The following is a 22,688-nucleotide window of genomic DNA, read 5'->3' on the forward strand; positions in this document are numbered from 1 at the left end:
AAATCTGTAACACATCTTCACCTTTAGAAAGGAGTTCCACTCTCAGCATGTATTTAAACTTGTCTCTTTTATTTTCTTCAGTGTAGCTTACAGTTAAATTCTGTAGCTTTCTGTGTACTTCTAAATCTGCTCCTTAATCGCATCTTTTCGGGTCTACTACTGCCTCTAGTGGCGTGGGGTTGGTAACACAACTAATGTAATTACATCATAAAATGAGAGTAGCACAAAGTCTTTGCTATTTTCTAAACAAGTTCAAATGTTACACATTCCTTTCCCTGAACCCCACTTCTGTCTCTGCATACACCAGGACATCCTTAAAGAACAAAATCTAAAGTTGGTTTGAGCCAAGTTTCCCAAATACATATTACATCTGGTTTCTTGTTTAGACTTTTAATGAGTCCTTTAAATTCTTGTCCATTTGTAATTAAACTTCGAGCATTCCACTGTAAAATAATCAGCATCTTCTTTCCTGATTTCCCCGTTTTCCATGTCCACCCAGTCATTTAAAATGTTCCCATGAAATGTCTTTTATACCAAAGAATTTCTCTGCTCCTTTTACTATTAGACTATTGTCTGTTTGTATTTTATTTAATCAGTAAATTACAACTAATCATATAGGCAATGAACAACAAGATCTTCTCCACTGTAATTGCAGGTTCAGTTCTCACTTTTGGTTCTAGATGGGATGTTGAGTTTTGTTGAACATTTATCTCCCTTCTTGTTCCTCCAGTCTATCCTTGAACTCTCTTTACAGATTCATCATACCTGATGTTAACTGTCTTCACTTGCTCCACTTTAAAGGCCTTCTTTCTAACTTCACACCTCCCAAAGGTTGCTCTATGCTGTCCCCCATATTTGCATTTATCTTAAACATTGTCACCACACTCTTCATATATGACCAACCCCACATTGTTGCTGTCCTTTACACACTGCTGCAATGTGTAAATATCTTTGACTCTTCAAACACCCAAGTGGGGAAGGGATGCAGGGCCTAACTGGAAAGCTTATGAACCCCATCTTAACCCTCTCTGGAAGTTTTTTTTTTATTCTATCAGTACAGATGTACTTTCAACTTTTACCATCTTTTGTTTTCAACAATCTTTTTAACAGATACACCTCTACAGAGCCCTCCAGGGGATATGGGATTTTTTTTCTTTTGCCTTCTCTAGCAGTAATCTACTGATTCGCTCATGTGGCATAATTGAATCCTGTAAGCCAGTGGCCGCCATACTTTCTGCTTTAATACAAGGTTATGTAAGGTTTTTCCATGAATGTTAATATGTCATTGTGAAATATCTGACGTTTTATATCTTTATGTTTTTTAGTGTAGAAAGGCACAACAAAGCTATGATATAAACATAAACTTTCCGTAAATAGGAAAGAAATAAAAATACATCCAAACTATCTGGACTATTTCTGAGTTATTATCACGGGTAATCAGTCATCTGACAGTTTTGATTGTGTCTCTGTTCTGCTGGTTGTCTGAATGGTTTAAAGGGCCGTTCTCATGTGCAGCTCCATCTCAGCTTTAACAGACATAAACATGCAGTGAATAAATAAATTTTCAATCAGTTTTTTGCACGCAAGAGTTAAAAATAATAAACAAGTTTTATTATTATGAAATATTGCAAACTAGTGGTTGTAGAGGGCTGCACTGGGTTAACTTGAGGAATCTCATCTGTCCGACTCATGTATCAATCAACTCCAAACCACTTCCTTGTCCTGTCACAATTATCGATTTATTCCATTTTGATCATCATGCTCCAAACTTATCAAGGACTGACCACCCCGCTCACCCGCTTCCTCAAACACACAAAGCCAGCAGGCCAGTAACTGGCCCTGGAGGACCAGAATTTGTCTAGTGCAGGGGTGGGTAATCCTGGTCCTTGAGGGCCGGTGTCCTGCAACTCTTAGATCTTTCCCTGGTCCAACACACTTGAATCCAACAGCTGAATCACCTCCTAAGTGCAGTCAAGTTCTCCAGAGTCCTGCTAACGACCTCATTATTTGACTCAGGTGTGTTGAAGTAGAGATGCATCTAAAAGTTGCAGGAGACCGGCCCTCGAGGCCTGGAGTTGCCCAGCCCTGGTCTAGTGGTTAGAGCCAGTTGTCCGTCCCCGCCCCATTCTATCTGTGGGGGTAGGCATGAATGACCGCTGCCCTCCTCTTCCCTCCGACTCCTTCATCCCCCTGCGCTGCCCCTCCTCTGCCTCGTTGTTAAATAAGGTCAGGTTAGGGGTCAACCAAACACTCAAACGTTTTCTCAACATGTAGTAAAACTGTGTGGCTGTTAGACAAAGAGTCATAATGTGATTTATAAACAGTTGTTTTTTTTCATTAATAAGAATCTGTTTCACTAACTGAACAGATTGGTTTCTCCCACACATGCAGAAGTTTGTGAAGCTATGTTATGTGTTTTATTCAGTGTGACAAGTAATTGCAAAGAAATTAAGTGTTAAGGAAAAGTATTTTGCAAAGCACATTCATTTGTCTAATGTTAATTATTTAAATTAAGGTTTGCAGATTATTTTGTTTATGCCCAGAGTGAAAGTAAAACCAAGATTTAAATGCTGAAGTCCTTAAACATTACAGTTTAGTTAATTGTTAACATTGAGTACAGTCTGAGTTTACTGTAATTTACAATATGTTAGCATAGTAATCTAATTTCTGATATATTCAATAAGAAATTGAATATATAAATCAAGCAAATGTGGTGCAAGATACTACAGATTTGGGTTTTATGAATAAGTTTATTTGAAGACACTGGAATGTCTGCACATTTTAAAGCATACGTTTCAGTTATTATAGATGGAAAATATTTGCATAAAATAAGTTTTTGCTAAATAAAGAAACAAAAACTGGATGACACCATCACACCAACAACCCCCCCCCCAGCCCCTACAATCCCTCTTGTGTATTAAACACAAGATGGAAAATCAGAATTCAAAACTTAAGTCCAAATAAATAAAAGTATCTACAGAAAATTTAAAGCACTCAGTTCGATTCCTGTTTCATACAACACCCTTCTGATCCTCATGAGAGCGTTGATGAAAGACAAAGGAGACAGCACTGTCCCAGGAGGCTTTCAGCACTTGGTCCCTCAGTCCCTTCTTGTCAAAGCAGTGGTTCCACTGGGAAAGGTCACTGGTACAGTCGGCACCTTCTGGAGGCAATCGAACTTCTCTGCCATTTACACAGCGACAGCAGTGAAACCTAACATCACCACAAAGGAAGTCAATCCATTAGATTCAAATTCTGACAGCAGGACAGAAAGACATTTTGTAGCATACTCGCATACATCAGAACAATGCGTCCCATAAAGCTTGGGGAATTAAAACATTTCTGTGGCGTTTATTAAAAACTCAACAGATATGAAATTGAAGAGCTACTAAAGTCACATAAATTTAATCTCCCCTTTGTCCCTCTACATACAACAGCAGAGATTGGTAGTGCAATAGATTTAGCTCATCATGCAGGGTTGGTCCAAGGTTGTATGAGGTCTTGAATTTAATTTAGGGGCCCCTCTTGCTACGAAGTACATCAGCACCACTAACAGCATTTTACCATGGATCTAGTGAAATCTGAGGGAGGGAGCCTAGTTTAATTGGCAGAGCATTCAAATATAATTGTAGTTTACTAAGATGCATTTGTGAACAGATAAAACTCAAAGATTAAACTGACGGCATCAGATTGTAGCTATGGTAACAAAACAATCAAGATAATTCTTTGAACTTTTACAAAGTAAACTTGTCAGCACCTCAAAATCTTAAATTTAAATGTTAAACAATATTTTTTTTTCTATGCTGAAACCATTAAATCAAATTTAACTGCAGTGATATTCTTAGTCCATTTATGCCTTGGCCTGGTTGTAAATGTGATCAGCATTAGGCTACATCATGGTTTTAGATCCACTAACTGATGACTTAATTTGGATTTTTAAGAAGTGCAAATTATTGATATTTATTTTAATTGTATGTTTTTTATTTCTTGTTTTTAAGATTCTATAGTTGTGGGCTTAAGTATTGTCAGCAATGTCTCCCAGTAACATAATTACCCAGTAATATTTTACATTTCCTGTCAACTTAACATCTTTTAATACAAAAACATGGTGGGCTGCCAGTGGACCGCCTCGGCGCCGGGCTTACCAAGCTTTCTGGGGGAAACCCTGCTATGGTTTGTGTTGTTGGACTTGGAAGTGATGTCATGAATGTGATGGTGGGCTGTAAGGCCGGAGTTGCACAGTTGCTGCGCCAGAAAGACTGCCCCATTCTTGTAAACATTCATTGTAGTGCGCACAGGACAGAACTGGCTGCTAGTGATACTTTGTCAAGAAAACCCGAGATCATTCCATTTCCCCATGCTGGAGATTTTAGTTTAACAGCAACAATACATGAAGTTACTTTTAAAATTAATCACGCAAAGAAACACCTAGTCTCAATAATAGATTCACACTTCAATAAAATCAATTAGGTTGTGTTGTTGCCAAGCCATGAAACAGGAACAGCAGGCTTCCTGACAAAAGAGGAAGTAAGCTTCCAGCTTGCAGATTTATAAAAATAATTGAGACTACTTCTTATTTAATGCATAAAAGTTTTAAAGAACATTTTTAGTAATTGGATAAGACCCAAAGTAAAATACTTTTAATATTGTTTTACTATTTCTGGTTTATTTTCAGAAGAACTCCTGTAATAACTCACATTACTATTATAATAATAGTAAATAATAAGTTATGGCCACAATATTATAAATGAATGCTAAGTCAGAGAAGCTAAAGAGGTTAGAGATGTGATTTTGACATTGAACTTGAAATTATGTAAAATAGAATAGAATGACTTTATTCATCCCAGCAGGGAAATTATTTCGCAGTTACAGCAGCATAGAGACAAGACACACAACAACCACCACTGAGTAGCAATGTGGACAAGATAAAATAAGAATAAAATATGACATGCTGTCAATATAAAAAGCAGCTTAGAGCAGACAAGGTGTAAAAGGTGCAACTAATTAAAGATCACTGATGTTATGTTGGAGGTAAATGGTAGGTGAAAGGTTAAGAAAAAGAGGAACTAAGAAGAGGAGAGATGACCAACGCCTCAGAGTTTGCTGATTTGGAAACAGATTGAACAACTTCAACTGTTGAAAGAAAAAGATTGTGCAGGTAAAGGATGTAGGTGACCTTTGAGCAACACCAAGACATGAAAACAGACATCAGGTCATAACGTCTCTAAGATAATGATGGATATGAGATCATCTATCCAAGCAGACAGCCAATGAACATCCATAAGGTGGAAGCCCCTATAAAAGGTGAGTGCAAAGGAGGAACCTTTGGTTGGATCTAAGCCTCTCGCAATAAACAATAAATCAATTAATCACACAATAAATTAAAACAATCAACCTCATTTAATTATCAGCTTTATCGTTTCTTCGTTTTTCTCTTTCTGTTGATGACACTGAATGAAAAAACGCTCAACTCCGGGTCTCTCCACTGACCTCTCCCTTCTTCATTTCCTTAGTGTAAAGCCCAGCGCACACTACACGATCTTAGATCTGTCGGCCGATTGTCGGCCCATTTTCAAAACCTGAGACCGCAAACTAGTAGACAGAAATCCTAGGTATAACTGTTCGATGGGGTTCGGTCCTGCCGTGTGGTGTCCAACAATGGGCACAAAATAATGGCTACAAGTTCAGTGAACTAATTTTAAAACCAGCATTAATCAATGCTTTACTACAATCTACCTGCAATGCATGTGGCTAGTGTCAGTCCTGACTGAATGAAAATCATTAGAACCTATTTATGTCACGTTAAAGAAGAACAGCTGGAATGTTACCGGGTTTATCAACTGTCAGCAATTTCACTCCAATTCCTCCTCTTGTCATTTCTATATTCTTTGCACAAAATGTTGAATAAACATTAATGTTGTTTCCACGTATCATCTTCAATGTCAGCTGTTTGGGATTCCCCTCTATAATTTCCCCTCAGATAGCACTGAGGGGAATCTGCGCTTTCTGATTGGCTACCTGTTACATTCAACAGGCTGCCTTAACTCTCCCAGTCAGGGAAAACCCCTGATTTAGATCAAGTGGCCACAACGATCTACCCTAACACACCATAAACTACAGGATGATCGGTTACGAAATCGCAAGCGACAATCTGAGAGAACGGCCAACGTTCTAAGATTGTCGTAAGGGGAAAATCGGGGCAAAAAATCATGTAGTGTGAACTATTGCATCAGATAGTGGATGTGTCCATCTTCTCTATTTAAATCTAATTATTACCGAAGGGCAACATAATATACAGACTTCATAATCTGCACTCTTTTGGTTGAATGCAGTATTTATTTCCACTTTGGCTTTATGTCGTTTAGTTTTTATTCAAGTGCATTTTTTGTTAATGGAGACTGAGAATCCATTTTATTTTTGTTTATTTTGTTTATCAGTTCCAGTGTTTAGTGTTCTTTTGAAAATAAAGTGTATCTATCTTTGGCAGGAAATTGCATGCATTATTACATAATTTCCATAAAATCAGTGTATAAAAGGTCTACAAACAATATTATTTATCGCAATAATTTTTGAGACAATTAATAGCTCAGCAAAATTTGTTATCGTGACAGGCCTAGTTGGATCCTCCAGGCAGCCGCGAGCCAAGATTGAGATGGACAAAGAATTCTGCAGCTGAAGAGCCGGGACCACAGAACCAAAGACTGTCCTGTGCATGGGGACCAAACCGTCAGCCCCGCAACATGTGGCTTCAAATCGAGTTTCTCTCATCAGCTGGGTTCAGACCGCAAAGACCAAGATGAAGGCCAAGGCAAAGATGAATATAAAGGCAAAGAAGAAAGACTGGTGCCTTCCCTCCGTGAGATCAGCTCGTCTACATCACAACGGACCAGAAAGATCTTGAAACAAGGTGAAGATTGCTCAAGAGCAGCAAGACAAGAAGCTGAGGACCGCCATGTGCACAAGAAAATTGCCCTAAGACCAGAGACCTGCCGCTCTAAACTAGTGCTCTTCCTGCCAGCACCCAAGTCCTGTGTGACCTCACCATCCATACAGAGACAAAAGCTCATCAGACCTACAGATACACCTGCCTTTGTTGATCAGTGCTCTGAGCTTCCTCCTAATGGAACACCTTCTTCATCATCAGGCCACTGCTGGGGTCCCGAAATTCAATAATATCCAATGGTCAAATGATGACATCACTTAGGCCACGCCCCCTGACAACAGGAAGTCTCATATTTTGCTGTGAACGGTTGATAGCTTCTGCACCAAACTTGGCATGAGTGATCCTGGTGGGATGCCCGTCGATCCTACGTCATCATATTATGACGTCATCTAAGCCCCGCCCCCTCACAACAGGAAGTGCTATTTTTTCCTTGGAAACTTTCATCTATGGCTCTCTTGACCTAACCAACGTGATTCTGTGTTGGATGGCAGATAGGAAGTTGGTCTCGCTTGCTTTAAAGCAAGTTCTCAGTTCTCAGTGTCAGCATTATGGAAAGATAGGTTAGATAAGATGACTGATTTTACTTATTTCTGCTACTGAATTAAGCTGTACTGACTCTTGAAAAATTGCCTTACTAATAAAATCTAAAAGATGTTGTGGACATTCAATTAATGTGTCTCCTCAAAGTTCTTCGATGATTGTAAAATAGCTATGATGTTCAGGGTTTCCCCCAGTGTATTATAGGCCAGGCTAAGCCTTCCTTGTTTATGTTTTTAGGAAAATAATAATAAAACCCCCCCCAAAAAAACACTTTTTTCTTTTTTTACAGTCAGATTGCAAGCGTCTCTATTGCTCTGAGCGTTTCACTGGCAGAGCAGATTTATTCCTAAAAGATATGTTTATAGAAGATAGGTTTATAGCTTATGCATAGGGGACCCTTTTGCTGCTAAAAGCATCAGCACAGCTTATGTGTTAAATTTAGTGAAATATGGGAGATGGGCCGGGGGTGGCCGGGGAAAGGGAAGTCTGGGCCTCCCTTCTGAAGCTGCTACCCCCGCGACCCGACCTCGGATAAGCGGAAGAAGATGGATGGATGGGAGATGGGGAGTAGTTTAATTGGCCAACCTAAAAAGCAATAAGTTATAATCGCAGTTTACTCATTTGTATGAACAAACAGAGCTCAAACTCAAAGATTAAACTCATACCATCAGATTGTAGCTATGGTAACGAAACAATCTAACTATGAATACTGCTCTTTGAACTTTTGCAATGCAAACTTACCAGCTCCTTTAAATCTTACATTTAAATGTTAAACTATTTAAAATCTTTTAAGTTATGTATGCTGAAACCATTAAATCAAATTTAGCAGCATTGATCATCTCAATAAACAAATGTTACATTTATGTATCTGTGGTTTGTGTTAAAATATTAGCATTATGGGCTCCTGAAGCCCTGGGGGGCCTGATGGAGCCACTGACTTAATTTGGATTAAACAGAAGTGCAAATATTTAATATTCATTTTAATTGTATTTTTTGATTTGCTGTTTTTAAGATTAGAAATAGCGTTTCACTGGAGATGTTTTCCTGTAACATATAATTACCCAGTAATATTTTTACATTTCCTGTCTATTTTACATCTTTTAACCCTCCTGTTATGTTTGTTTCTGAGGTACAGCAATAATGTTCGTGGGTCAATTTGACCCAGGGAGTGTTTAATCATGCAGTAGTATCAGAAACCAAAAAATTCCTCCAAAACATTTTTGTATCTAATTATTAACTCCAATACTAACCATTTTAATCAATATTTGTGCAATGATGTTTTATTATTTCTCAGAAATTAAGGATCATTGATGACAACCTACTCATTTACTCATTTGGACATAAAATATTAAATTTACATTTTTTATGTCCACTGACAAAAACCTAGACACAAAAAAACAATAATTTCCTTGAAATTCATCTTTTGTAAAATTTTTTATATTACATTTTGATTTTTTTTTAAATGGGTGATCTTTATAATTGAACTAGAGACACACATAATGTCCAGGGTCAAATTGACCCGCTGATTAAAATCAAGACAATGAGTCATGCAGAGATTATTAATTTTTTCCTCCACTTCTGCCGAGTGTCCACTCAGTGTTTGGAGTTTGTCCACAGGAACAGAAAATGTTCCGGTCAAAAGTTGTATGAACACCTGCTTTCTCGCAGTTTCCTAGTGAAGTAAAGAGGATAGAGAGAAAGTGAGCGTGTGAGTGTGTGTGGTGTGTTGCGTTTGTGGTAAAATATGGTTCATAGCCACAAGGAAACATATAGAATTGGACATTTTTTAAAAATCTTTTTTACCTTTCAACTTGACTGCCGGGTCAAATTGACCCAAACAGTATCTATGTAAAAAGGGGGGGGGTTGCAAATGTGTAAAATGAATACATTTTCAACTTATATGTAGAGTGTGCCTATTAAGACAAATAGAAAAAGTTTCATGCAAAAAAATACTTCCAACTATTTAAAAAAAAAATTTAAACTGTAAAACATAACAGGAGGGTTAATAAAAAAAACACGGTGGACCATCTCAACACCCAATTCACCCGTTAGACGGAGAGCTGGTAGCACATCTCACCCTCTCAGAAGGAGAAGTAGAGAGAGAAGGGGGGGGTGCAGCAACAACAACCTCCACATCTGTGTGTCATGTTAGTGCATGTGTCACTACTGTTAACAACATGTTGTTAACATATGTACTACAAGAATTCTCCCATACAAATGCGCAGATCAAATGAACTTCAAAAAGAAATGGAGGAACATGACCTGCTGAACCACTAGCTACATGCTGGCTATCGCTGGAGAGGACAGTGAAAGGCATATGTGCATACGGCTCTGATGTCAGAGATGAGAGAGGAGGAAGATGGGAAAATCTGCTGGTAGCTAAGGGCATCACAAAGCGTCTTCAAACATACACGTTCCCTGCTCTAACTCACTTGCTGACTGACATTTTAGCAGTGACGTGCGGTCAGGGGAGGCAGGTGAGGCTCTGCCTCACCTGTAATCATGGAAAAATAATAATGATAAAATCATTTATATTGCTATTTTCACCCAGTGGTTTGTACTATACCTATTTTTCATTTAATTTAAAAAAGTTCAGATTATTTTTCCTCAAAATCGCTGAATTTCTGCATTTTCCCATTCAAACGCTCGGAAGCGAAGCTGGTGAGGCAGCAGCGAGCTGAGCCTCACCTGGGATTGCGCAACCTCTCGCTAACTGCACTGGCTGCCATTCTGAGAGCATGTTCCTCCTGTCTGTACGTCGCCAATAAAATGGCTAAAAAACATTTAATGTATGAGCTGATTTTCCATAATTTAGCTTATGTATATAATGTACAGTGTTTTTTTTTTTGTCACCAATTGTGTGCGTAACGTGTTTCATGTGCTGAAGAGCGATCAGAAACGAGGTGAGGCAGGCAGTTCTCCTGCCTCATGGCAGGGGGCGCTCATGATCCCAGACATTGTGACTCCACAACTGCAGAGTAAGATACTGTAAGCGAGCTAGCCATGCAGCTAGCCATACAACAAGGTCAAGTGCAGCGATATATTTATAGTTTTCTCCTCTTACCACAGCAATTAATTAATAATCGCAAAATAATACTAAAACAATACTACTGCAACAGACTGAATGTTCTGCTTTTTGCGTGGGAAATATTTGAGTGTTTTTTATTGTGGCGTTGTTGTCAGTTGCTATGGCAACGAGTCTGCGCGTAGCTGCGCTGATACCGAGAGCGACAAAAGACGTGGTTTTGAGTTGTACTTTTAACGGTTTTTCCCTTCGCTGTGGAGCACAGCACGAAATGAATAATATCTACATGTCCAAGTTTGATTGAGTGAACGGAAATAGTCTTTTTGCCCTCCAGCGTTGTCCACATGCGCGAAATTTCCTTATGTAAACAATAACATGCAGGGGGTCTATATTTGTACATCTGAATATGATTAAGTCAGTGCCTCACCAGCTATGAACCTCACCGCACGTCACTGCATTTTAGTCATGGTGAACCGCATGAACCTCAACTTCCCAACAGAAGATGTGAACATCTCACCTGTTGTGAGCATGACTGTGGCCAGTCTAGAACTCTTAATGAATGGGTCAAGTGAGGTGGAGAAAAAATTCAACGAGGTTTCACAAGATGGCACACTTATTTGTGGAGACGCGCAAACATTTGCAGCTTTACGCACGGAATACATCAAAGAGGTGTCTAATTAAATCAAAAAAAGATTTCCATCTGAGCATCATCTCAGATCCAGACACCATGCTGAATGCATCTCATTATCTGGGAGCTGAGAGCAAGTTGAAGAAATATGGACAGGAGACTCTGGAACGTGTCTGTGACCACTACGGATCACAAACCGGTGCAACTGAACCACTGGTACTGCAGGATTTCCTCCCGCTAAAGCGACTGCTTGTGGGATTTGAAAACCCCTCATTCAGAAAGCTTTGCTGACTTCTGATCAATTCAGCTAGAGAAATGTTTCTTGACTTTAAAACTTTGGCTAAAGTGGCACTTATTCCAGTCTCCAGTGTTGCTGCAGAGCACGGATTTAGTCTTCAGAATAACATCAAGACAGACAGAAGTTGTCTGTCCGGAGAAAAACTTTCAAGACAACAGCCACAGCAGCAACCCCCTTGAGACATTTTATTATGACCAAGCTGGTGGACAGTTTAGGTCCACCAGGTGCTTCATTTAATGTAGGTGTTTATTCATCGTTATTGGGACCACAGTCATATTTTTGTTTTGTTAGTGCAGAAATAAAAGCTACATGTTCAGCTGGTTGATGTAGATTCTATAGTCATCTTTTACGGAACTATTAATTAAAATTAATGAAAAAAAATCTATTGAATGTTAAATCATTATTTTAAAAAAACTAAACATTTTTTAACCATGTCCATCAAATCAACAGGTGGAGCATCACAAGATGGCTTATAGACAGAGGGCACACACAAGAGTGCCCAGGTCTAGCCAAGATGCCCAGCACACCTGAATCAAATGAACTGCTCATTACCTGCCTCTGCAGAGGTGACTGACTGCTGATGAGGGAATTCAGCCATTTGATTCAAGTGTTTTGGAGCAGTAATGCACCTAAAGGTTGAGTATGGTAGCTCTCAAGAACTGGACCTGGGCACCATTTGTCTAGAGGGCTGCTTTCTGGAGAATGTGCCTGGAACAAACTCGTTTTCTTTACAACGTATCACTTCTCTTTTTCATATGATCAGCTTCCATACATGCTGTTCAAGTCGTGTTCAAACGAAACCATAGTTGTTGTAACATAAAGCTTCAACTGAAACACACCATGTCGGCTGGGAAAACTTTTCTCTTCTCCTAACTGGCAATTTGGCAGCATTTGCTGACAACCAACAGGTAAACTATTCAACATGATTTCTCCTTACTTGTCATGTGTATCACTGGCAGTTTCTTCATTGAGTGTGAAGAGTTCTCTAAGTTGGCCTAGAGAAAAATGACGCTCCACATCCTGCTCCTCATCCACCACACAGCTGCTCAGGGCTTTTTTATGGGCTTGTCTCTGCAGGATCTTCTCCTCAATGGTTCCAGTCTGTCAGAAAACACACACATATCAAACATCTCACAACATCTACGTTCTGCCACATTTATGACAGCTCATTAACTTGTCACACTGGAGAGTTAGATTACAAGAGAAAAAAATAGAGCAATTAAATAAAAATGTTATAGTAAGAGTTACTGCTAATATAGTTAGAGTGTATGTCTGACAGAGATCAGTCTGTAGATGTAACAGGTCTTCTTCTGGCCATCTCTCCACACTCGAGCCATTGCCTGCTCATCATTGGCTGGGTTCCAGTCTGGATCAAACATTACCAAGCGATTGGCACCAATCAGATTGAGGCCACATCCACCCGCCTTGCTGCTCAGCATGAAAATAAATTCAGGGTTCTGTCAAACACAAAGAACACAGTGTTCATGGTTGCTTCACAGCTTTAACTGTTATCCAAAACTGTCTTTCAAGCTCACTTGGGGACTGTTGAATTTTTCCACGATCTTAGCCCTTTTCTTGATAGACATTGTGCCATCCAGTCTAACATAGAGGTACCTGAAACAGCCGCAAGGCAACACTGTTTACTGAAACCCATTTAATCAGATCCAGCTGCCAAACATTTGGTCTTTTAATCACCTTCTAAATCTGCACAACTTTTCAAAGAGGTCCAGTGTTTGAGTATAGTTGGAGACCAGCACCACTTTGTCACCAGTTGTAGATCTCGTCACAGCCAAAATGTAGTCGAGAGTCACCATTTTACCTGGAACAGAAGACATGGTGAGTATATCAAGGTCAAAACATATATGGTGCAAAAGACTGAGAAATGTCCAAAACTGTATTATGTTTTCAGTCAAAGGTCACTAAAAGCTTTTTAAGACTATTACTGCTGTTGGAAATGGGAAGTGATGCAAGAGCTCTAAAAGAGTCACTATGCCACCCCAAAAACATTTACACGAAAGCCGATGGGTCCATTTAACCTCAGTTAAGGGGTTAATGCAGTCTGACAAGTTGACCTCTCAAACAAGTGGAAGGAGGAAGTTCTTTCATTTCATTTTTCTTAAGTATAAATATTTGTTCACCCATCCAAATTATCGGAATCAGGTGTTCTAATTAGGCCTTTCACGATAACAAATTTTGCTGAGGGTGAACCAAGGTCATATTGAACCATATGGGTTAGGGATGGAATGTCACTTAAACCCTTATGTGAGTCAAAGGAGGTGAGCAAATACTTTTGGCAACATAGGGTAGCATTGCTGATATTGGCTTCATCTTCAGTCTGATCCACCCAGTCTTGGTTTCAGATCAGGCTCAGAGCACAGAGAATGTACATGCACACAAAGTAACCAGAGAAAATCATTTTGTTTAAATACAGCAACTTACTGTAGTTATTAACTCAACTTTGCATTTGTAGCTAAATTAGCTGCCATTCTTCACTGGAACTAAAAAGTTCCAGTGAAGAATGGCAGCTGATGTTGATGTTGTTTAGATGTTGCTTCAGTATTGCTTTTTGATTACTTTGTAATTTGTTTAAGCAAATGAAACATAATGTATCTATACTTGGTGCTCAGTAACATCATATTTCTTTATGTTAAACTTTTGCAGCTTCATAGCATGTTACGTTTGGGAATTAAGGATACAGCAATATGAAAATTTGGGTCAATATTAATATCCAACATTAGTAGTGGTGTTAAAACCAATATCATATAAATTCTTTTTTCCAACACTTTTGACACTATAAAAGTGACCACACTGCCTTCATTGCTTCTCTGTTTCTGTGAAACACCCCATAATCCAACGCTGCATCACTGTCATATGAACAAACAACTACCACATGACCAACCTCCTCCCCTCCAGAAATAAGATGGAAACAAACATGGGTTGTTACCATCGGCCCAGTTTTACTCATTGGACTGACACGTTAGAAAATGACTAACCGTCAATACCGCTGCTGATGCTGATATATATTGTGCATCCCTACTGGGGATTACAAGACTTATTTAATTTCCCTTTGGGATGAATAAAGTATTTTTTAATTGAATTGACGTTACTATACAATGGCTGAAAATCAGAGGCAGATGGACAAGCTTTTCCAGTATAAAGAGCAGACCAAGCCATGACGACTCATCATTCAACATGTCTTCAGGAGTCCACTGAAATGTTTTCTTACCAGACAGCTGAGGTTCGAGTACTTTAGTGGAATAACCAGGAGGAAACAGATGGAGCGCGCCCTCGAAGCCCTCCTCTTCTTCAACACACTTATCATAAATGAGAGCTGGGTCTGGTACAGGATCAGGACAGTGATCAGTGTGTTTACTATGCAAACTAACTACAGCTGCAATAAAATCGCTCACATAATTGTCTATAACTTGTACATTATAAGTGCAATCTTAAGGCTGCATAATTAGTCACATAATGACATATTAGCTGTAAAATCCTAATTTATAATGCTGATTGGTAAGAAGCTAGCATCTGAAGCTGTATTTCTGTTACGTTTAAAACAAACTAAGTGGATCATGTTTTCTGAACAGGTCACACTGTTGCACTTACGATTACACAGCTTCTTGAGAGATGTGATAGAAGACAGTGAGGAGACATTGATTCTGCCTTCTCGCAATGTCTCTGTGGGTTTGGCCTGCTTCAAAAAGCGCATGTACAGTTCTGTCTGCAACGGAGTTAGTCTGTACAACAGAGGAATCAGGGTTCTATTTAGCATTTAATAAAAAAAATCATCATAGAGCAAGGAATATCACAAACATAACAGCTAAGCCCAAAATGTTTCATACGTACGGCAGATTTAACTTTAAAGTATTTTTTTAATCTGACCTAAAGTAATACTAATGTATTATAGAGGCCCAGTCAAAATCCAGGTTTACATGTCTTGGTGAATCTGTGGAGAGCACTAAAGATTAGGGTGATGGAAAGGAGGACTTCAAAACTCAAAGGTTTGAAACCCATCCCAATAGATAAATCATAAAAATACCAGAGGAAACATGATTAACAAAGAAGTTAATGTTGTATTATTTATTTTTAAGTGTTTTATATACACTGCCTGGCCAAAAAAAAAGTCGCCACCTGGATTTAACTAAGCAAATAGGTACAAGCCTCCTATTGGATAAGTACTGCATAGGTGATTATCTTTCAGCTGGCAACAAGTTATTTAACCCCAGCTGATGCAATGAGTAACTCCTCATTTCTTAAACAACCATGGCAAAAGACACATCCTGTGGTCGTGGAAAAGACGTCAGTCTGTTTAAAAAGGGTCAAATCATTGGCATGCATCAAGCAGAGAAAACATCTAAGGAGATTGCAGAAACTACTAGAATTGGGTTAAGAACTGTCCAACGCATCATTAAAAACTGGAAGGATGGTGGGGAACCATCGTCTTCCAGGAAGAAATGTGGTCGGAAAAAAATCCTGAATGATCGTGATCGGCGATTACTTAAACGTTTGGTCAAATCAAATCGAAGAAAAACAACAGCAGAACTCAGGAGTATGTTTAATTGTGAACGCAAAAGCATTTCCTCACGCACAATGCGAAGGGAACTCAAGGGGTTGGGATTGAACAGCTGTGTAGCCGTAAGAAAACCTCTAATCAGTAAGGCTAACCAGAAAAAAAGGCTTCAGTTTGCTAGGGAGCATAAAGATTGGACTCTGGAGGAATGGAAGAGGGTCATGTGGTCTGATGAGTCCAGATTTACCCTTTTCCAGAGTGATGGGCACATCAGGGTAAGAAGAGAGGCAGGTGAAGTGATGCACCCATCATGCCTAGTGCCTACTGTACAAGCCTGTGGGGGCAGTGCTATGATCTGGGGTTACTGCAGTTGGTCAGGTCTAGGTTCAGCAACATTGTGTGCCCAAAGAATGAGGTCAGCTGACTACCTGAATATACTGAATGACCAGGTTATTCCATCAATGGATTTTGTCTTCCCAAATGGAACAGGCATATTCCAAGATGACAATGCCAGGATTCATGGGGCTCACATTGTGAAAGAGTGGTTCAGGGAGCATGAGACATCTTTTTCACACATGGATTGGCCACCACAGAGTCCAGACCTTAACCCCATTGAGAATCTTTGGGATGTGCTGGAGAAGGCTTTGCGCAGTGGTCAGACTCTCCCATCATCAATACAAGATCTTGGTGAAAGATTAATGCAACACTGGATGGAAATAAATCTTGTGACACTGCAGAAGCTTATTGAAACAATGCCACAGCGAATGCGGGCTGTAATCAAAGCTAAAGGCGGTCCAACAAAATATTAGAGAGTGTGACCATTTTTTGGTGGCGACTTTTTTTTTGGCCAGGCAGTGTATATCCAAGAATGCTTTGTAGGAGAGAGAAGACAATTTCCCAGAGAGAAAATCTTTCTTTCAATCTATCTGTATTTTAAAAGAAGCCTGTCTTAATTCCTATCACAAACACTCACTGGTTAAATAAATGTATGCCAGGTGTATGAACAGTGTTGGGCTTGGGAACATTAAAATAAAAAAGCTGAGATAATAAATATGATGAAGCAATTGTTGGCCTTCAGGGGAAGAATTTAAAAGCCCCAAGTTGGCTTTTTGGACTCAGGGTCAATAGGTCAAGTGGTAGCACTAACACTCAGTGCTGTCTGCCATTACAAACATGAGAAGAAAATCTACAATGAAAGTGTAATATCCTGACAAGCCACAGACTTACAAGCCAAGATTCTTTTAAATACCCAATGACAAATAACTGAGGCAGAAATGAAACAAGTCAACTTACTTGCAGCACACAACTTGCTCAATTTTCACAGGAAGATACTTTGACAGGATATCCGATGTTCTTCTAATCAAACACCTGTTGAAGCAGAACATGCTCAGTCTTAGAGAGGAAAACAGAACTAAGGAACACAAAGGCTGTGGAGCTCACCTGTTGACAATGCTGATGAGTTCCTTGAGTTTTTCTTCTCCTTCCTCTCTGTCTCTGTTACTAGCGTCTGCATCTCTACCCTTCAGAATGGGAAGCTCAAATCGCTTCTTAAACTCCTGGGCAGTACCTGCCATTACAAAAATGCATATGGGAAATACGTTTGTTGTGTTCAGATGCTCTGTAGGTGATGCGGCTTACCAAGGATTCCAGCATTCACAAAATGGACCAGACTGAAATACTCCAGCAGGTCGTTCTGGATTGGAGTGCCTGATATCAGAACTCTCCGCTGGGCATTCATAGAATGCAGAGCTTGGTAAGTCTGGTTGTCAGCATTCTTCAGTCGATGCCCCTAAGAGCAGAGAAGAAAAATGTAACACTCGGCTTTCAGAATTCATCTTTATCTCTGGATTGAAGTGTATAATGCACAACACCTCGTCACAGATCACGAGTCCAACTTTGCCCCTGTGCAGGACATCAGCATGAAGTCGAAATGTCTCATAAGAAATGATCAGGATGGGTGTTGCTACTTTCAAACCATGCTGAGAGATGAAGTTCACTAGAGAAAACAGAAATTATACTGAAGTGAAGCACATAGCAGTGTTTGCAGAAATGAACAACAACATGATTAAAGGGTAAATTTTACGAGAAAATATTATTAACATCAACAACTTATAGGTTTTCCTTGACATAAAGGAAACCTATGTCAAGGTTTCCTTTATGAATATGTGAAAAATATATTCACATAATGTTTTTGTGAATATTCACAATGAAAGAAGAAAAACAGAAACCAACAGGTTTCTTATTTACATATATTCATACAAACACGGCAGTTTTCTTCATGCTTACAGTGCTGGTTTAAGGACTACATTGTCTTCAGAAGGTTTACTGTAGATTCTTGGTGACACTAGAAAACATGACCTACCGAGCTGCTTATCAATATCCTCCTTTGAGCCCCCATCGATTGCCACTGGTGAAATGCGACCTCCAAGCCACTTTCCTACTTCATTATACCAGTTTCGAACCAGACTAGAAGGTGAAACCACAATGGCCTTGTTTATCTCTGGCTTGGCATTAAGGCTCTGGCGTAGCAAGGTCCACATGAGAGTGATACACTGCAAAGTCTTTCCCAGCCCCATCTCATCAGCCATGATGCAGCCGTAGGATCCAGGGATGCGTCTGCCAGTCACACAGTCCCAAAGGAACTTCACTCCCTAAACACATCAAAGAAAGACATCATCTATATGACTCAGAGAAATGCTATTTAATAAGATATCCTTATTATCCTTATGGTAATTTCCAACAACTCATTGTTTTGCTCAGATTTTAATCGAGTTGAACTACTTCTGAAGCTACTGCTAATAATTTAATTCAATTGCCGAGTTACAACAAATGTCTCAAGGCACTCAGATCATGTAGATAAATTTAATGTCAATAATGTGCTCTTAGTGATAATACTGAACTCAGATTCAGTTTATTATGGCAACTGATAAAAAATGTTTTCTATCCAAGAAAACCCAGCAGATTGCATCAACTCATTGACTTGCAGGATTCACTCCCCCTGGATGAGCATGTAGTGACAGTGAACAGTAGACTGAAAGTCTTTAACTTTATAGCAATTATAGCAAAATACTGCATGAGATGATAGTATGAGGAATTGCTATAACAGAAAGACACCTCCATCAGAACCTGCCTCAGTGTGAACGACCATCTTCTGTGACTGACTGAGGGTTTGAGGAGACAAACAAAAACAAAGAAGCACTGACCAAGGATTACTATCCATGTAGAGGCTTAGACATACTTCATGTGAAGTGCCAGAATCTGTTCTCACTGACGTAGATGTGACAAAAATTACATCATTTTGTTTTCCATTACCTCTCTCTGATGCGGTCTAAGAACTTTTCCCAATACTGGATCCACAACAACATGAACTGGAAGCTTTTCCCTGCAAAAAAACAAGTCATTTTGTTTATTCTGTCAGTTGTAGTTTGGCAGCAGTTGGTTCCCACTGTGCATGAAACCATCCATCAGATCTGTATTATTTTGGGCTTTTCTTGTCAAGCTGCATTTCAGCAGAAAGAGGGATTCAATGTTTCTGGAACTTACTTGTCAGCTTTGATCAGATCATGAGCACTCAGAGTCGGCGGCTCATAAAGAACCAAAGCATCTTCTGCAAATGGATCATGGAGCGATTTCCTTACTCCTGCATGTTTTAGGCCAAGTGCTTTGCTTCCTAGTGAACCTGTCAGGAATTCCAAAAGGAAACAGATGGTAAAGTCATTCTCCATCACTGGACATTAAAGAGAAGTCGCACTTCTGGTAAAACTCACCTGTGTAATTGGGAATGGGAATTTTAAAAGGCTTGGAGAGAATGCTTCGGATAAATGACTCCTGCAGACAAGAGTTTTAGTAAGAGAGGGAAATGTTTTCAGGGACGTTGGGATTTTCAACCATGCTCACATGTCTGTCAGCTTCCATGCATCCAGGCCAGTTGTTAAGTTGTGTCAGAGGCTTCCTGTAGGGAGAAATGTGACTCTCCCTCATCCCATCCACTTTCCTTCTCTTCTCCTAAAAAGAGAAATTCAAACAATCAGTAACACTTTTGGTCAGCTCCACAAACCTATGTTTAGTCTTGTATGAAAGCAAGCAGCAGGAGTTTATGCAGAACTCAATCATCAGTGCAACTTTGATCTCTTCAATTCAAATTCAAAAATACTTTATTGATCCCAAAGGCAAATTAAATGTTGTTGTATGTTAAATCAAATTCTTCAAAGAGTTAAAAAAGGGGAAAGGCCCAGCCTGGCCAGCCAGAAAGAAAGATGCCTTATCTATCCATTCTCTAAACGTCTTATGGAGGGCTGGGAACTATATGCAGAGGTCAGTGTTTAAATGATGAGATAGACTGGAGGCAGTGATGCAGCCAAATAAACTGTTGTAATTGTTGTTATCACAGAAAACATATGGTCAGTGAAACTTTCAGACCGTCCTGGGTTTAAACATCTGTCATGATGGAGTGTTTAAGAGATCCACCGAGTTCACAGTGAAGAGATACAAATGAAGGAAAGTGAGGTCTAAATACAAATCAGTTTCTGATTCACCACTCAAACATTTATTTAACTGCTCTGAAACATCAACGAACTCAATTCAAATCAAAAACACTTAGCCTGGTCGAACCTAAATGGAATTAAACTGAATTCTACGAGAATTCACTGAAATACACTTTCATATCTGATGCATTTTTAAAGCTTGAACATACAAATTAACCTTACCTTTTATATTTACGATTTTGTTTTTCTAAAAAACTGTTTTTGATTTTGAACCATGATTGATTCAGACCCTTACAAAGCAGTGACATGTCCCTTTACTGAAGTGATGGTGAGGAGGTGGCGATAGGCTGAGAAAGAGAGATAAAGTAACCATCCAGAGAGCTGCGCTTACGGTGTTTCCTGTGTTCCCCCCGTCTCCGCAGGCCTCACCGGCTGGTTTGCGTTTAGCCAGCTCACTGGGAGCCAGGCTCCTCCTCTGCCACAGACAAACAGAGAAACGAATTAGTCTAAAGCCTAACACGCTAAATAACGCAGTAAGAAAAAACTTTGACCCGTTTACCATTTTTGCTGTTTCCTCTAAGTGAATGTTTGAAACCTTACATGATTAAACACAGCGCTTCCACTGAGATGCTAATGTCAGCCTTTTAAAGCCGAAAATCCCTACAGTTTACGCCAACAGTAACTTTCCTCTAATTTATATCTAAACTCGCGCGAAATGTTGAACACACAACCAGTACGGTGAGCGTGATGGCTCAAGCTTTATAAAATTTTTGTTTTACCGCCACCTACGGGTCAGGAGTGAGAGAACTTTTAAAGATTCTTTTTATATTGTAGAAACAGTCAAATCTTACAAGCATGCATATTTCTTGTTCAAGTATCTTGAGTGACTAGCAGTCAAAGAATATACTAAGAGAAGAAAAGAAACAAAGGGGTTACAGAATGACATGAAAGCTGTATAACACAATAGGTGATTAAAATTAGAAAATAAAATAAGCATAAAGCGCAATAAACTGAACAGCTTGAATTATTGTACTGTGTCTAAATTGTTAAATGGATAAATGTCAAAAACAAACAGGACATATTATTACAGAGAAGAGCAGCATCATTTTCACAGAGTTGAACAGAAGTGAAATTTCTTTTAGGTTGGGGGTAATTTTCAAAAATGTACATTTGTGTAGGTAATATTTGGCCATAATGATCAGGTTATTCATTATAAATTCCAAATTTGTGTCCAAAGTATAAATACCAAATTTAATATTGTTGTAAGTTAAAGTTATAATATTTAAATTGTTGGTCAGCAACCAATTATGAAGATCCTCCCAAAATTTAGATCCATAAGTACAAGAATAAATGTTACAAAGTTTCTACATCAGATTGACACAAGGTACAATCATTTGCCTCAATATCAAATTAGTCTTAAGAATTCTTTGCATAGATAAATATTATTTAATATTTTAAAATGAACTTATTTTCTTTTCAGGGGAATTGACCCCCAAAATCAATTGGGGGTCAATTGCATCTAATTCTTTTTGCATACAATAAAAGAAAATTCTTGAAGTATATTTCTTCTTTTCGAGGGGGGAGAGAAAGTCCTTTGGATAATGATTGTTCTTAAAAATTTATTGTTGCCATTTTTGTCTATAAAAATGTGGCTCTGGATAAACAGAGGGTAAAATCATGGAAGGCTGTATAAAATAATGAAGCTTGTATTGTGTTAATCAAAGCCTGAGGGAGACCTTTAATTATTGCTTGAATTTTTTTTTTACTGCATTGAAAATGGTATTTATGCTGGAATTCTTCAAAGTCCAGAATTTTCCCTCTGTCATTCATAAGATGTTGAACAACCTCGTTTAAAGAGTTGCTAAAACTAAAAAATCTCCTTGAGTTATAGCTTCAGTTTAAGATGACAGACATTGTTATCTAAAGCAGAGGGGGAATCATGGCCTTGCGCTCTCCCAACATTTAGGCAATCACACTCTTGATCAAATATTCAATTCCTTATGGAAGAACGGGCATGCGGAACAATTTCTTGATTTTATAGATCTAAATAATTCATTCAAAGTGAATTGGAAATATATCTAAAAGCACCATTTCTATATGGAATATTTTATACATGACATCTTTTTAAGTTTAAGGGATTCAATTTCCTCCTTCAAAGTTTAAAAAGTGCCAGGGACTTTGAGTTTCACAAATGTGTTCTAAAAAGCATAATATTGTTTTTGTTGCTATAACTTCTTAAATATGTGAACTCTTTAGATAT

The 22,688-nt window shown here is 38.8% G+C and overlaps 1 protein-coding gene across 1 annotated transcript; it reads right to left on the bottom strand.

Annotated features, from left to right (window-relative positions):
- Positions 1–2,730: 2,730 nt before the first annotated feature.
- Positions 2,731–21,159, bottom strand: rad54l (RAD54 like). The gene is made up of 18 exons (XM_023339141.1): positions 20,988–21,159; positions 20,820–20,903; positions 19,842–19,949; positions 19,712–19,772; positions 19,488–19,623; positions 19,257–19,326; positions 18,307–18,595; positions 17,816–17,940; positions 17,583–17,733; positions 17,385–17,511; positions 17,238–17,312; positions 15,041–15,171; positions 14,661–14,771; positions 13,130–13,253; positions 12,970–13,048; positions 12,712–12,891; positions 12,372–12,535; positions 2,731–3,213 (listed from the first exon to the last, which is right to left on the bottom strand). The coding sequence occupies exons 1-18, from the start codon at positions 20,988–20,990 to the stop codon at positions 3,012–3,014; spliced, it is 2,220 nt and encodes a 739-aa protein (XP_023194909.1). The 5' UTR covers positions 20,991–21,159; the 3' UTR covers positions 2,731–3,011.
- Positions 21,160–22,688: the final 1,529 nt, after the last annotated feature.

This window comes from Xiphophorus maculatus, chromosome 9 (assembly GCF_002775205.1).
Source record: "Xiphophorus maculatus strain JP 163 A chromosome 9, X_maculatus-5.0-male, whole genome shotgun sequence".
Classification (NCBI taxonomy): domain Eukaryota; kingdom Metazoa; phylum Chordata; class Actinopteri; order Cyprinodontiformes; family Poeciliidae; genus Xiphophorus; species Xiphophorus maculatus.

Excerpts from the sequence above, each read along its gene's own strand:
- rad54l (XM_023339141.1), bottom strand. Across the intron at positions 15,172-17,237 it reads GAGCAAGTTGTGTGCTGCAA|ACTAACTCCGTTGCAGACAG; the intron begins GTAAGTTGACTT and ends TCTGTTGTACAG. Across the intron at positions 13,254-14,660 it reads ACTCGAACCTCAGCTGTCTG|GTAAAATGGTGACTCTCGAC; the intron begins GTAAGAAAACAT and ends CTTCTGTTCCAG.